The sequence below is a fragment of the Trachymyrmex cornetzi genome, unplaced genomic scaffold, assembly GCF_001594075.2.
Source record: "Trachymyrmex cornetzi isolate Tcor2-1 unplaced genomic scaffold, Tcor1.1 scaffold579, whole genome shotgun sequence".
Lineage (NCBI taxonomy): Eukaryota > Metazoa > Arthropoda > Insecta > Hymenoptera > Formicidae > Trachymyrmex > Trachymyrmex cornetzi.
In genome coordinates this window covers 1,843,239-1,859,151 of record NW_017299892.1, presented here as the reverse complement: position 1 = coordinate 1,859,151, position 15,913 = coordinate 1,843,239, and the positions used below count along the sequence as shown (strand labels likewise).

The following is a 15,913-nucleotide window of genomic DNA, read 5'->3' as shown; positions in this document are numbered from 1 at the left end:
AAGACAGCCAGGTTGCTCGGTGGGGTGGCGGCGGTGAGAGGCGAAGCCGAAGAGCGGCTTAGCCTGGCGCTGCCTCGGTCGTAGCCACGAGTGGAGTGTTGAGAGAGCAACCGAGGTCCCGTTGGCCCTGGTGGTCGGCCCGCACCGGGTGAGGCGTCATGAAAGCGCGCCAGTCGACCGTGCGCACCTACAGCCGTACGAGAACACGTTGAACGCTTCGTTTGCTGCCCATTTCTCGGCCTTTCCTCGCTGTCGCGCCTCCGTCCGTTTTCGAAGCACGACACGTTGACACGGCGACCGGCGCGTTGGCGGATCTCCTAGGACGTTCCCCGGGCGTTGGGATCACAAGATGACAGAGACAGCAGACGGACGTTCCGCTGGATCAACGACTTTGCAGATGAACGAAATCGCGCGTTTAAGGGATGTTGTTCTCTTTGAGGAATCGTGATTGGAACGGGTAAAGGAGCGCGGTCAGTGGCCTGATTTTTTATTGACATCCTGGGGCGGTGATCTCGAATAAGGAAGACTCTCGTGTGCTTTTAATTAGAAAGTTGGTGTCGTTTTATGGTGTTTATTTTGAAATCCGGACTTCGCCTCTTTTATGATGATGCGTACGTAACTTCTTCTCCGGTGGTTTAATGAGGGTCTAAGGGAGCGGCAAAGACAATGGCCTTAGAGTAATGCTCAGGTGTGTGCTTCTTTGTTAACCAAGACAGAGCGTTTGTATTCTTAACTACTCGGAATCTTTTGTTTCTCATGATTTTCGTCCTAATGGATGATTCAGGAATAGCTTCGTATCGCTAACTGTGACGTTTCGCGCGGTGGTTCTTCTCACGCGCGATATATTCCACCTGAACTGCGATAGAGTAACAAAAGGAAGTCTCGGTAAGTGGACGCATGAAACAGCAGAACGGTTTAATCTATTCATAATCCAGCCATATTTTGTATAAAGTTTCCGTGTCGTGTTCCGTCGTTGAACTTGTATTTCATCAGCGACATCGGATGAAGCGAGGACAAGATAAAAGAGATCTGTTGGCCAGACACATACATACATATATATATATGTATATATACAAACGTGGTATTTAAAAAAAAATTGGAATTATATTTCTTTAATTTTATAAAATAACGATTTCATCGTTGAATGACACAATTAGTTGTCACAACAATAAAACTGAAACAAGGTATTGTAATGATAAATGCAAAAGAAAATCGATCGAACAGACCCTTTTCTGGACAAAATCACATTTCCGATCACCGAGCAATCTCTCGGCTATTTTCAATGTTTTGTGAAGCTTGCTTCGTTACCTCATTGTTGTCACGTTGACCGCGCCGAAGGGTGCCACCCCTAGTTCGTTATTCCGTTCCACACTTTGGAGCACTCAAATCGCAGAGTAACGAAGGGAGAAAACTAATCCAGTCGAAAACTGATCCAGTCGAAAAGTGATAACATATTTTTTGTTCGATGAATAGATAAATGCGATAAGACAGACATACTTAAAAGAGAATACTATAAAATAGAAGTAAAAATATAGCACAATATAGCTTCTTTGCGAGAAAGTGAAGTAATTTTGTAATACTCTTCAGTTCATTGCTACGTTAGTGTATTATATGATTTCTTTACGTCATATACTTCAAGAATAACGTCGAAGGAAACAAAGATGCCTGATGAGCGAAAGAACTGGTATTCTATTTAAGAACATGAAGAAAGGCGGAACAAAAAGACACAATATGTGCGAGAGATAAAGTAGAGACACGCCTATTATACTTTCTTTAGTAGTATAGTCATCTACATATGTCGATCATTGACATACATTTTCAACGTTAGATAGACATCAAAATGTAAAAAGCAGTTGTAATAAAAATATATTAAATAAAATATTGTATTAGATGTTTATATCAATTAAACTGTCGTTTTCTAAAGTAATTTCATATAAAGAAAACGTTGTGCAATACAAAACAAAATTAACACAAGAAGCATTCTATTTCTAAATACATTTAAAAAAAGAAATAAAATTGAATATGCGTAACACACAAAATCAAATTTCTTCAATCTGACACGAAGACTGTGCGATCTGTCGAAACAGAATTTAATGGAAAACGAACGCTATGAGACACAAGGAAACAATTTATTAAATTCTTTTTAGTCTGGAAAAATTTACATGACTCTGGTGCACCTGACACAGCGGATGTGCCAGACCGAAGTGGGAGAGCCCGAGAGCAAAGAGCAGCGAGGTGTGAGGGCTGCGTATTAATCGAGTCATCGTTTCCTGGTGTATTGGATCCGCGATAACATAGCTTCAGTTAAGCAGAAGACTCGGCGACACGCGGTTCGCTGACTGATATGGCAGCAGCCAACGTTTCTGACACCGCGGTCTCTTGGCTCCTCCGCCATCGTCGCCGTCACTATCTCCGATACCGGCATAGCTGTCAAACAACCGAACAGGTGTTACCGCGAGCAGCCCGGAGTGGGACACTCGATTTCTTGTGATTCCACACGCACGACACACAGCGACTCGAAGAAATAAGTCCCAGTGCTGTCGATCGATCGATGTGACACGCACATTCCTCGCGCATTCCTCATTACTTAACTGGACGCCAAAGGTGTCTTTGTGGGTGTCATTCCGTGAGGTGTCAGTGAGTATCTGGGTAAGGGGTGGACAAAGGGAGATTGCTCCAAGAATAAGGAAGTTTCGCCGTTGGTGGATTTTGTATTCATCCAGGATGACGAGCTGTATAGTCTTCTGTCCAGAACCGGTATCCAAATTCAGCAGCATCTTTCTGCTGCTGCTGATTCTTTTAGCCGAGGTGAGTGCCGATAACCACATGGATCTGGGACATGTTGATAGAGTACTGTTTTATGCTAGAGACGTGGGTATTAGCGCGAAGGACGCGCATTGGTAACATGCGTACATGTATGTGATAATTTTGAAAGTATGCAGATACACGTTAGTTTTAAGAAAAGTAATGTTGGTTCTTTTCTGCTCCTGAAAGATGTATTATTATTCATCTGTAACTCATATTTTTCATTATCTTATTTTCCTATAAATAATAAAAAGGTTATAAATTTAAAATTAATCGAAAGTTAATATTTAACAATTGTAGTTTAGCTTTGTTTGAACTTTTTATAATTTATCAGAGAGTATTCTAAAATCACTATCACTTTCCATAATTTATCCATGCACTAATTAATTTTGAATGCCTTTAGCCTTGATTCCCCTTTATTCTGTTATAAAAACGATGGAGATGTATCGACCTTGCATTATTTTACTTAACTTCTATTCTTATCTATCTCTGAGGCATATAGAGCGGCTAAATAATGCTCTCGATCTAGGACATTTCACTCTGGAGAATGTCCTTTTACACTGAAACGCGCGTACTTGAGGCAATCTAGAGGCGGTGACGTACTGAATCGTGTTGCATAAACTTGGAAATCTAAATTTATTAAGTTGATGTATTAATTAGGCTTAATGTGCTAAATAAATAATTGTATTGTATATAAAAGTAAGCACAAATTTAAAAGTTCACTTTTAAAGGACCCCGTAATATTTTGGTTTGATACAAATAACGAATAATAATTGAACTAAGAAATATCTGCATCAAATCGTAAGAGTCATTTATTCACTGTTTCTATCGAAAGAAAAAATTACAAGTGTAGATGTATACTCGAAAATAAGTAAAAAATATTAATATCAAAATAGAGATTACGTATCCTTGCGACAGACTGAAATCAGAGTTTGAGTTCTGGTCAACCGATTGGTGAAGGGGAACGCGACCGACATCCAGTCTTCTTTGCTCGATCGAATCGTATCTTGACATTGCGAAACTCCGCCTGGCTTTCTCAACTGCGAATACATTGCTTCGAATGCCGTTGTCTATTGACTCCTGTATCCGTTAGTACGACGAATCTAATTGTATTAGTGTCATTAGAATATATCTATGTCCACTGCATTTTTTAATAAGAACTTCTCAGATGTAATAATTAATTTTCTCTCCAGTATTGAATTAATGTCTTCACCTCGAATGCAATAAATTTCAATATTTTATCCGTTTTTGCGCAAGCACAACATATTCAATCGGATACCAGTAGTAGCAGATTAAAGAGGCTTAAATGCCTGCTGTAGATAATCGAAATGATTAGTTGTCGGGATCGTTTGCCGATGGTTAAACCACGGATTACGAGATTTTACTCCCTCCCGGCAAGAGAGGAGAAGAGGAAATCTACCTTTCCGGGTAATTTAAATATTTAACGCACTACGGAGTGCTGGAATTACGTAAACGAGTTTTTTTTCTTCTCCGGGAACTAGTGATTTCGCTATACAACAATCGGACGTAGCGACATGAATTACGAGAATATCATTTTGCGAAACAATGCAAGATAATGCGTTCACGTGATAATCACAATACAATTTGCCTGTGTAAAAAAAGATTTTAATTTTTATAATTTCTTATATATTAAAGATTTATAATAATATCTTGGAAAATAATAAATTAAATAATTAAAATTTTAATTAGTTTAAATAGTATTATATTATATTATATTTATAAAACTTTAGAAAATGATGCAGAGATTGTGTGTTCTAAGATTATAGAGATTAGTTTAGTGCGGAGAAGAAGAGGGATTAACCGTGCGGTTTATTGACTAAAAGAAAGTTCGATTGGCGAAAGTACGTCGCGTTATATCTAATGAAGCTTGTAATGAACAACGTAAACCGTCTAAATGTTCTATGTTCGAAAGAAAGCCAACGCCTATTTAACTACCGTTATATGATACTGTTCTATAAGCGAAATCGATTTTACATCAATTTTATTACCATGGAACCATAGGATTCTAGTATGATTTTAGAAAAATCAAAATTGATCATCACTTCTCGTTAACCTTAACGTATAAAGTTGGTCTCAATATCATCATTGGGAAAATAGTATAGATATTCTAATTAGAAAATTAATTGGGACATAAATCACTTCCAATAGACTGAAGAATGAGAAATATAAAATTTTTGTCTACTTTTTTCCAGTTATACATCAAGAAATATATACATAAATCATTAATATTATATCAAATAGTGTTGTTCTATTTAATCACAGAGTGAGTCACACGAAGTGATAAGTACCTATAAAAAAGATATGATGTAATATATAAAAGATATATGCACACACATATGAAAAGCATTGATTTCCTATATACATACGTATGTATATGCATTTTGCGAAAAAAATACTTGCCATTTTAAACACTCGTTCAATTTACAATTAATTACTCTCTCTTTCTCTCTCTCTCTCTCTCTCTATTATAAATTTATAAAATCTGGATTTCGTAAATGTAGTAATTAACTGTAAGTTAGAAGAATTATTAAATTAATAGTAAACTAATTGTCAGCGGTATGTTAAATTGCACTCAATTTCATAGACGTAAAAGAAATCGAGTATTTTGAAAAATTATTAATACATTTTTTGTAGTAAGATATTAATTAATTAAAAATATTTTTAATCATGAATTTAATTAGCCATTTAATTAGTAGAAAATTACGCAGTATAAAACGCACAGTTAGAATACGTAGAACAAAACTGAATAAAATTTACAGTAGGTTTTAACCCTTCTAATATCATTTTCGGTTCCGCACGTGCTCAGCTTTCTGTTCGTAAATTCGCTCACTCTGTAGTGCTCCATATTATTTTTACAACATGATCAGTACACCGGATGCTCGTTTGTTTTATATTATCGTTCATTCATCGTTCGTAAAATTTACATTCGTCCTTCTGCTGAAGAGAGAGAGAGAGAGAGAGAGAGAGAGACTCAAAATTTTCTAAACTACTGGATAGAATCACAATGAATTTCCGTTATATCTATGCAACATTTTTCAACAAATCCTTTTGCAGATAGAGATAAATGGACAAATAAAGGAAGATATTAAGTTTTAGCTGTTTTTCGGACAAAACGAAAAATAAAAATACAAATTATATATTATATTAAAAGACTATTTACACGAAGTCAAGTGATACATTGCTTATCTTGGGAAAACATTGGAAACATGGAGAAATGATAAAAGTCAATAAATATCACATTTATTGATAAAAAGTTGAGTTCTCAGGAATTTATCAATAAGTATTGTATTATTATTTAAAGTAACGTAAAGTTATAATTATATTTCTTGTTTCAAGATTTACAATAAAAATAAAAAGATCATAAGACAATGATTTGACCCATGTGACGATTTGATTTAATTTTTCCCTTTTTCGCGTATTTTCAAAGGAGAGTGGGTGCGACGAAACCGTGACATTATTGGCCCAGAATTCGAGGCTCATGACCGCGCTATATTAAACTCTTACCGCGGAGACCCTGTTCGCAGAATGCCTCGCAAATAGCCGGCGTCGTCATTTTTAAGTCGGACGTTACGCTACATATGCAATAAGTTATGTTGACACGCGAGCACATCGTTAGTTAGTCCGTCGCGAACAAAAATCGTCTCCGGTAGTTTCTCTACGATTGAAGTTCTCATCAGCTCATATGATGAAGTCAGTTTTATCCGAGTTTTACTTCGAATTTTGAATGAATATGCAGTTATCGGATATTTTTTTTATTGTGAAACGATTGAAGTATTGCCTCGTTTAAATATTACAAGGAACGTGCGTGGTTTTTACGAAACTCATGCATATTTCGATTGTATATATTCATATGCAATTATTTGGAAATAAAACAATACTGTTTGAAATACTTGCATTAATAATAAAATCGGTTAATAATTAACATAGTAGGTTATTGAAACATCGAATAAAGGACTAAGACAATGTAGTTAAATAACACAATACTTATTGCAACTATTATTGCAATCAAGTCTAATTTGTAATTATTATTTAAAAAAAAAAGGTAAAAATCTATAGGCATTGATTGTATAAATGAGTGAGAATATCTAAAATATTAAAAATAATAATTTAATATATTGAGATTTAAAACATTTTAATAATACTTGAAATAGACCAAAGATAATAAACTTATTTTCTTTATTCCGTCATGGTTGCGACTTACCGGAAACGGCGACTTGCAAAGGCAAGGGCAAGCTGCACGTGGTGCTCTGCTAAGTGTCAAACGACTTCGGTTCATCCGGATGTGCGACTATATCCTGGACTAGCCTGGGAAGATATGGCTGCACGTGACGAAAATAGAACAGATGGGAGAAATAAATCATCGTTCACTCGTCTGAATCATATCCGACACTTTCGATCGCGTCTAGCTGTCATGAATGGCTTGTAAAAACTGAAATCGAAGCAAACCACAAGCAAAGACAAAAATTATTGAAATATGCGGTTGTATACAATACATATATTAATTATATTTAGATTAGACACGATAGTATAAAAATATTAGATAATATGAATAACAAATTGATGGAACTAAATTGTTATAGGAGGCAAGCAGAGAACTCACTTTCTCCAACTTTCTTCGTAATTGAGTTAAAAGCTGAAAGCTTTCAATTCAATCTAATTAGATAAAAGTGTGTAATCAGAAAGTAAACATATATTTAACATTTACATATTTCAAGTTGAAAATAAAAGATTTGAACAACTTATTCTATTCTGCAGAACTTATGATTTTTTCATCTTTATTGTAAATCTTGAAAAATATAAAGAATATAAATTTTACTTATACATTCGTCATATTATCATAATATTAAGTTTCAAAATCAATAATATTAAAAGAAAATTTCTTCCGACACTTTAACATCTTTCTGATTTTAATTCTTAATAATCATTTATGCGCGTAAGTGGATATTCCGATATTTTCAATCTATTAAATGTATTCTTTATTAGATTGTAACTGTCTTAAATTAATTTTCTTAAAAGATATTATTAAATAGTAGATTTTATGCTGTCATAAAATTACGTACATAAAATTACGTTAATGTAGAAATAATTTGCAAACGTGGATTTATTAATATAAATTTACCGCTTAATTCCATACGTCATATTTCGAATTTTCCACGCGGCGTTTCCTCTTTTACAGATAATTATTTACGTAATTAAATAGTTTGTTATATTTCTGCCATCGCCGATGCATAAATTATCAATTTATTGATAATCTATGCAACGATAATCGTTCCGAAGCTTCTCTGAAACATCATTGTTTATTACGTTAATATTAAACTTTCTGTATATATTAATTTATTAATTCTACGCTTAATTCAATTCCTTTACGCTCGGTTTTTTTCCATTTACTTATAAATAAAAATCCATGATTTCATTACTAGCACTTAATTCGCTGGTTCATTCGTTTTTTTTGCACATCGTGTAATAAAAGACTCGGAATAAGGGATAAAAATACGGGTGATGGTGCACTACGTGCGTGGTTCCCTGATGTCGGTGGACATAAAAGAAAGGAAACAGCTTGCTGGCTTTTTTGGTACATCCCGACTCATCCTTCTGCCTTCTAGTCGCATCTGCGTGAACACACTTGCAATTTTACTCCCACTTTCTCTTCTTGTTCTTTCTCATTGTTGCACGCATCCATCCGAATACATTTGGATAAAGCACATCGCGCTTTTAACAAAATTATATACGTTTGATGTCATTCCATTGTCGGTGACATCGCTTTCGTGTTCAAGGATTGCAGTGGAATCTTCGCGCGGCTGTTTTTTCTTTAAGATCACGTCTTAATTAAAGAGTGATATATCTTACATCCTGCTTCATCCTATACTGACTCATCCTATACACGCCGATGTGTGGATCCGCGATTTACACAAGAAATCTTCAAATTTATCTTATTGTAAAGACAAACAATAAGATAAGCAGTTAGTTTTCGTATAGATCTCTTATTTGCATTGAATTTTTACAATGTACAGGAAAGTGAGGGTTGCATAACTATATCGATAAGCAACTTTAGAACGTGAGCAAACTTTATATTGATTACATGGTAAAAGAAAGCTGGCATAGCATATTTCATATTGCTGCAATCAGTTCTGCTAATTATTGTGAACAGTAAGGAGAATACACATATTCACAGAAGATAGTTTTGCTGTATTTGTGAAATTATTTCAATTTACATTTACTACAATATAATATCTTGATTTTTATTTTACATATTCGTAAATCAGCCACTTTGTTATATTATCAAAAAATACGTTTAATAAAAATAATTTTTATTTTAATTTTACTACAAATAATTTTATTTAATTTTATTTAATTTTTTTTCTACGGATCTAACTTTCTTGGCAAAATTTTTCTTTCTCTTTTTACCAACGAAATATGATTCTGCTGTAATCGAATAATTAGAACTGTTAACGATCTTTGGGCGCTTTCACGTCGAATATGCAGTAACAACGATTTTTTGCTGCGATAACAAAATTCCTTTTTTGCATGTAAATATGTTTACATGATAATTGAAAACATTAATGCGGGCTATCGTATCGTAAAACATCTGATTTCTGATAGAAATATCACAAAAACGTAAAAAAACGCATTGCAGAAATTTATTTGCAAACGTAAAAGAAGTTTGTATGATTAAGTTCATTTATAATTGTTGTGTTAAAGTAATTAAAATAGTTTTATGTCAACATACAAACATTGTTATGTTTCTCTGTTGTTTTTAAGCACAGTTTCTTAATTATAGTTATAGTTAAAACATCTAGTAAGATACATAGATAAAATTAAATTACTGTAATTAAAAGTGCGATTAACAAATAATCCATGGAATGTAATAGTAACATGGTCACATACATTTCTGCAGAATATTAATAGATTAAAGATAAATCCGTTGGTCATTAAAATTAATTACGTATTGTAAAACACAGTAGTTTTTTTCTTCGTGCATTATTGATTTATTTTCGTAATGTACCTACATTATGAATAATTTTTGTCGTTATTAATTTCAAGGATCTATCTTTCTCAAAATATAAAGGAGTTAATTTTTTATGAGTTTTACGAGTTAAAAACTGCAATTCGGTCTTTACAGACAAATTTATTCAAAATGAACATTCGGATGTAAAAATGGAAATCGCGATATCGCGTCTGAGAAATGTTCATTTATCATGCGAATCATCAAACTCCCAGATGCGTTAATTGCTTTTAATTCAAATTTAAAACGTATAATAATTCTCTGAAAGATCGGCGATAATTATTTCTAAACAGTTGTTCAAATTATCATAAATTCTCATTTATAGTATTTATAATATTTTTTTTTAAATGCTAGATACTATTATTTTAATTTAAATTATTTAATATTTTCAATCAAAAATAATTCTTTCTATATATATTAAAAAATCTTAAATTACTTTATATAACAAACGGGTTCATTAAAAATGAATTAATTGCCGTTCGTTTCATACATGTGAATATGCAGTTTTACAATGATTCGTTGCATTTCCACTGAAAAATTAAACGTCAAACTTTTGTGCTCGTTCGTCCCAAGAGTAGTATAATCGCACGAATGATGACGCAAGCCTTAATTACGCAAAATCAAAAGTTGCGAGGCACATAAATCGAGGCGTCACGAATAACCAAGGAATAAGCACGCGTTTTATGTCCAAATGAGTCGCAACGGTCAAGTTACAGCAAAATGTATTCCTTTCTCGATTAAACGCATTGAAGTACTATCACACAATTGACACCATTGTACGCGCAATGCTTATGTCACAATATAACGTATTATATTATTATATCAAAAAATTCGAAAATATTACATACATTTTTCAAAAATTTTCAGAACGCGAATTTTTATAATGTTTTAAATATTTTTATTATGTATTCGATTTTATTTAAACATTTATAATGCTTCTCTTATCTTACATTGTTAATTATTACAATTAATTATTCCGAAACAGAATAGATATGTATCTATATTATATTTTGTAATGTGTAGAGCTGTGCACATTATAATAAAAATATCTCAATAAAATTGTTAGTTTTGCAATTAGTAATGCAATTTCGAATTATTCAACAAATTCTTGGAAAAGAAGCGCAAACTATACTCTTTTGTTTCGTAAATCGCCTTGATCATGCTAGCGCAAATAAATGCGATAGGGTATTATCATTGTGTGAGATGTTGCACTCTCTAGAACTTTCGGTACGTAGGTAGAGGCATCCAAGCCTGGCGAGCGATCTAACGATCACCTACAACGTCTGTATCTCGGGTTACGCAATCATCAATCACCTTACGAGGAGGTAAATGCTTTTTCACAATGATTCTTCGTAGCCACGCAAAGACTCAGATTACGAGAAGCCGCGGGCATTTGGTAAACAGGAAGCGAGATCGTTAAGTGCACGCGGATCTTATCTAGGTTTATCCTACGCTGTACTGAATGTACACTGTCAGGTGTAAGTCGGGTTGTTACTATGAAAAATATCGGATCACAGAACGAAGATGGAATTTATGCAAATATTATTGTCATATTATTGCCAGACACATCTACGATGCTATCACATCTTTTTTCTTTACTAGCAACAATCAAGAAGATCGCAGCTATGAATAACTAAGCAAATCGAGATGAATCTTCGCCAGAGGCTGATTTACAGATAAATGCGATTCCTTCGTTATATAACTGATGGATTCAAGGAATCGCAATCGTTTTTTGGCAGATATAATTGTCGCTTCGCGTAAATGTTTTTTTATTCTATGACGGTTGTGGTTGATGTTTCTCTCGGAAATTATTAGTACTCGAAGATACGCTTAAAGTAGTAAATACTTTTAGTAAAATAAAATTCTATGCCAGCTATTTACGAGGAAAACAGCATTTCTGTGTTCGCTAGCTATTATAATAAGTTATTTCTTTACTTATTATACATCTCTATTGTCGATAAAACTAAAGAAAAATACATTTCACGTAACAACGATGAGTTACAATTAGCATACTATTAGCTTGTTGCATTGTGTTGTATTTTCAATCTATAATTACGAACATATGTCTAGCAGTTTCTTCCTGACAAACAATTGTAAATGTTAATTCCAAAGTCAGAAATAGTGCTACATATATATATGTATCAACGTGAGTCTTTTCAGCATTTTTGTTAAATTCTAAGGAGAAAAAAATATTTAATTAAATAAATGGTAATTAATAAAACATTGACTATAGTATGTTAATCGACAGTAAATACTTTTAGTTTCTTTTAACACGGAAAACGTTTTCATAACCGGTCTCATCTTTTAGTTGTCTCTGCAAAAAAATGTCAAAGCGATCTGCCAAGCAGTTTAACGAGGCATTATATTGCGCTCGATATGGCACGTCGCATTTATCGTTTTTTCGGAAGAAAAAATTGGCCGATTATCATTGGCACATTATCATTAAGATACGTCGTTTGTTTTCAACACGTACGTGACATATTGCTCATTGAACAACATTATATTTCGCCGTTATTTTCCGGAGAAGTATACCTATCTCTTCCGCTACATTTAACAATAAGGCTAATTGAATATTCAAACGTTTAATATTATTGTTTTATAAGACTTTAAATTTCCGTTGTTATATATATGTGCGCAGAAAAAAGTATACTGAAATTGGATTACCGAGCGATAGTTAAACATAAGCAGCGTTATCGCTGCTTGGAATGTCGTTCCGCTCGTCTGGTTGATAAGGATTTTTCACGTTGACGTTCGTACAATCGTATGGTCACCGACTGATAGTTTCGAGCATTAAGAATTAGTATCAAGTTCACAAAAATATTCAGCGGTTATAAATAGCACGCGCAAAAAAGATGAAGCTACTCCGACGGAAATAAAAAAAATGTTAGCCTTGTCAATTCGCTGTCTCGTTCACGTTGTAAAAATGCGATGACTGGCGAACGAGAGATTTTAACGCCGCGCATTACGATCGAGACGGGATTTCTGTTTAACAGTCCCGTCGCATTTCCGATTTGCTTGTAAACGGACCTCGACACAACACATCAGTGGGAAATTATCGTTGATTATTCCGTTCCCAATTACGCGTAATTGCATTACGGTCATTACCGTTTTTTCTTCCTGCTGCGTCCCAATAGACGCTTCAGTGCCACGCTTCGTCAATGACGCGGACAATGTAACAGGATGATCACGCGATGAGAGTTACATGTTGTAAAAGTTACATAATCAACTCTGTGTGTGTGCGTGTGTGTGTATGAGAGAGAGAGAGAGAGAGAGAGAGAGAGAAACAGCCGGATCAAAGCGTTAATACAACGTTTGGCTGTAAATTTACAGCTTTATTCGTTGCGTGCTAGCGCAAGAAACGCCGAGCTTGTTCACAGACGATACGTGGGAATGTGGGTCGATTTGTGGTCGATCAAATGTAAATGTAGGTACAATACGCATCCGTGAGCAATTTACTGGCAAAGCGAGTACAATGGAATATCCGTGATACGTTCTAAAATGCTGTATCATAGTCGACAGAATATATTAGCATTTGACGTTTTTCGAGCAGTCGAACTATTTGAATAATTCAAATTTCTTGATCAACTTTTAAGTTATACGGATTCAAGAAATAATAAAATAAATAGATGATGTATTGTAAGAAAACAGAACATAAAAAGTCATTTTTGTTTACAATAAACATATATTTTCGTTCAAATTTTCCTTGATATTTAATTTATTTCCGAATCATTGAACGTTGAAAATCGAGTACTCAAACTCGATTATTGTTTTTGTTCAAATTGTGAAATGTTTATGTTTCAAATTTTTTTTATTTAAAATACTGTTTTAATTTTAATCCTTTTGTTTAATTCTCAAGATACATGTGTATATCTTTATAGAAATGTATAACATGTATGTTTTGACAAATGATCGATAACGGCAGAGAATTTGTCACGCGAGATGTGCGTGACGTCAGCATAGCGATTATCTAAGAATAACATGCATGTCATTATTATCACTGATTTATCTCACTGTTATTATTTAGTTGTACGGCCATTAGCAAATTAAAGTACTTCCATTTAATTAATCACGCACTATTAATTATCATGCAACGCGGCTTGCGCCATTTATATCATATTTTCCGAATAGTGAACGTTATAAATAGCTCTTACAGCTTTTTGCAGCTTGTCGCATCACATTTTTGTGACATAAATATTATCGCAAAACGAATAACAAAAGCAATTGAACTTCATCCAAAAGATTTTAAAAAGATAAATACATAATTGTTTAAAAATAGACATAAGAATACTAAATAGCGACTAAAAGGGAAGAAAGGGAAGGCCACCGTACACGAATCGAACAAGGTCGTGCAACAGGTTTTGCAAGGGGTAAAAATGGCGAAGCACGCGAGCTACTTAGAATCTCCCGAGTGCACATTCGAAACGAGTGCCTTTCTTTCTTCTCTTTGTGAATAAAACGATCGCTGGATTTACGATACATTGGATGTTTTCTTGAGTGCAATCGTAACGAGAACATGGAGGAACAGAATGATAGCACACATCTCATATTTATAAGTTTTGTAAAATTAGCAAATAAGAAGATTTTACGTACGAAATATTATTTGGAAAATAATGATATCCTGCTGTTAATTTTGTAGTTCATAAAAAGGCCTTATCCTTAAGCTAGTTAAGGACAATTTCAGGACGTTCATTTTATTATGTTCCCAGCGTTGTTTACCTTTAAATCTGGATTTTTTCCCAGATTCGTTCTTTTATTTCTGATATATTCTATGCACGAGCATAGTCTCACTTATTTACGGATTCGGAGTTCGTTCGTGTACCAGAATGCGTTCAACACAATTGTACGTTTGATACCTTCCTAGTCTGTGACAAACAAAGGAAATATTGGCTTCCCGTCGTGCTATATTGACGAGTCTGCAATTCGTAGCTAATGCGTAAAATAGTTATGCAAATGGAATTTCCAACAAAAATTTATCTCGCTTTACTCCCGGGAAACAAAGCAAAGTCGAGGACATAGACCTGAGAATCTCTTATTCCTATATTATTATCCTCTCACTACACTAGTTAGGTAATATTTGTTTTAGTAGCTTCGCAAATAATTTCTGCTAACAGAAACTTTTCGAGAGAAGAGGAAATGACGATACCGACAAAGGTAATGCGTTATATCGAATGATACGAATGTGGTATAGAGGATACAATCAGTCAATTCCGATGTCGACATAATGCACCGGATGACAAGTAATCATGATTCATCATGCTTGCTATACTTATTTTATTGAAATCAATATTATCTTATATGATCTCCTAAATAACTTGTTTAAAAAAAAAATCATTTCATTATTTTCGAAATAATATTTTAATATAAAGAAGAGAAAGCTTCTTTCTCGATCAAACGTTATATACAACATAGAAAAATCAAATAGTTTTATAAAAAGATTTTTGAAAGCAACTTAATCGTAATTTACCATACATGTACGAATTTACACTTGAATTAATTCGGTCGATATCAGTTTTAAAAAAAGGGAGCAAAGCTTGTTTAATATTCTGATAACAGGATACCAAAGCGAATAAGAAAGAGTGATGGACGACATATACCAGCTGCAAAGTGTCACGAACGTTGATGGGATACCACGGACACGTTACTTCCACCTCTTCCACCTACTTCAATGTACTACATTGAACGTGAACGAAAACCGCTCGCAAGGTCGGAAATACGCTAGGCGCGTGACAACGGTCAGCCGGAAGTGAAGTGCGCGCTAGACTTCTTTTAAACATGCGATCGAGATCCGTTTATACTTCACGGAAAGTGGCTGGATGCTACTTTCTACTTTCAAAATCTCAACTGGAAACGATAAGCCATCACGCTTCTTAAATCAAACATTCCGATAAAATATAGGTCGTGTCTTGATATACATCGTCGGTACTAAAAATGTATAGTTTACGCTATGTACTTATACTATACATTTTCAATACTGGTAGGGTACATCGAAATACAATTATGGCAAAAAGAATTAAAGTTGCTTTATTGGACGCGGCTATAAGAAAGAAATACCGAGATATTTTTGGAGCGATATACATGACACGA

The 15,913-nt window shown here is 34.1% G+C and overlaps 1 protein-coding gene across 5 annotated transcripts in view; it reads left to right on the top strand.

Moving 5' to 3' along the window:
• Nucleotides 1–2,010: 2,010 nt before the first annotated feature.
• The window catches only part of Ptp10D (Protein tyrosine phosphatase 10D), a 30,519-nt gene continuing 16,616 nt past the window's right edge, over nt 2,011–15,913 (top strand). For all 5 annotated transcript variants that reach the window (XM_018515562.1, XM_018515563.1, XM_018515561.1 and 2 more), the window contains exon 1: nt 2,011–2,808. In XM_018515562.1, the coding sequence (XP_018371064.1) occupies nt 2,725–2,808 (84 nt within the window). In that variant the 5' untranslated portion in view covers nt 2,011–2,724. The remainder of the gene's footprint in view (nt 2,809–15,913) is intronic.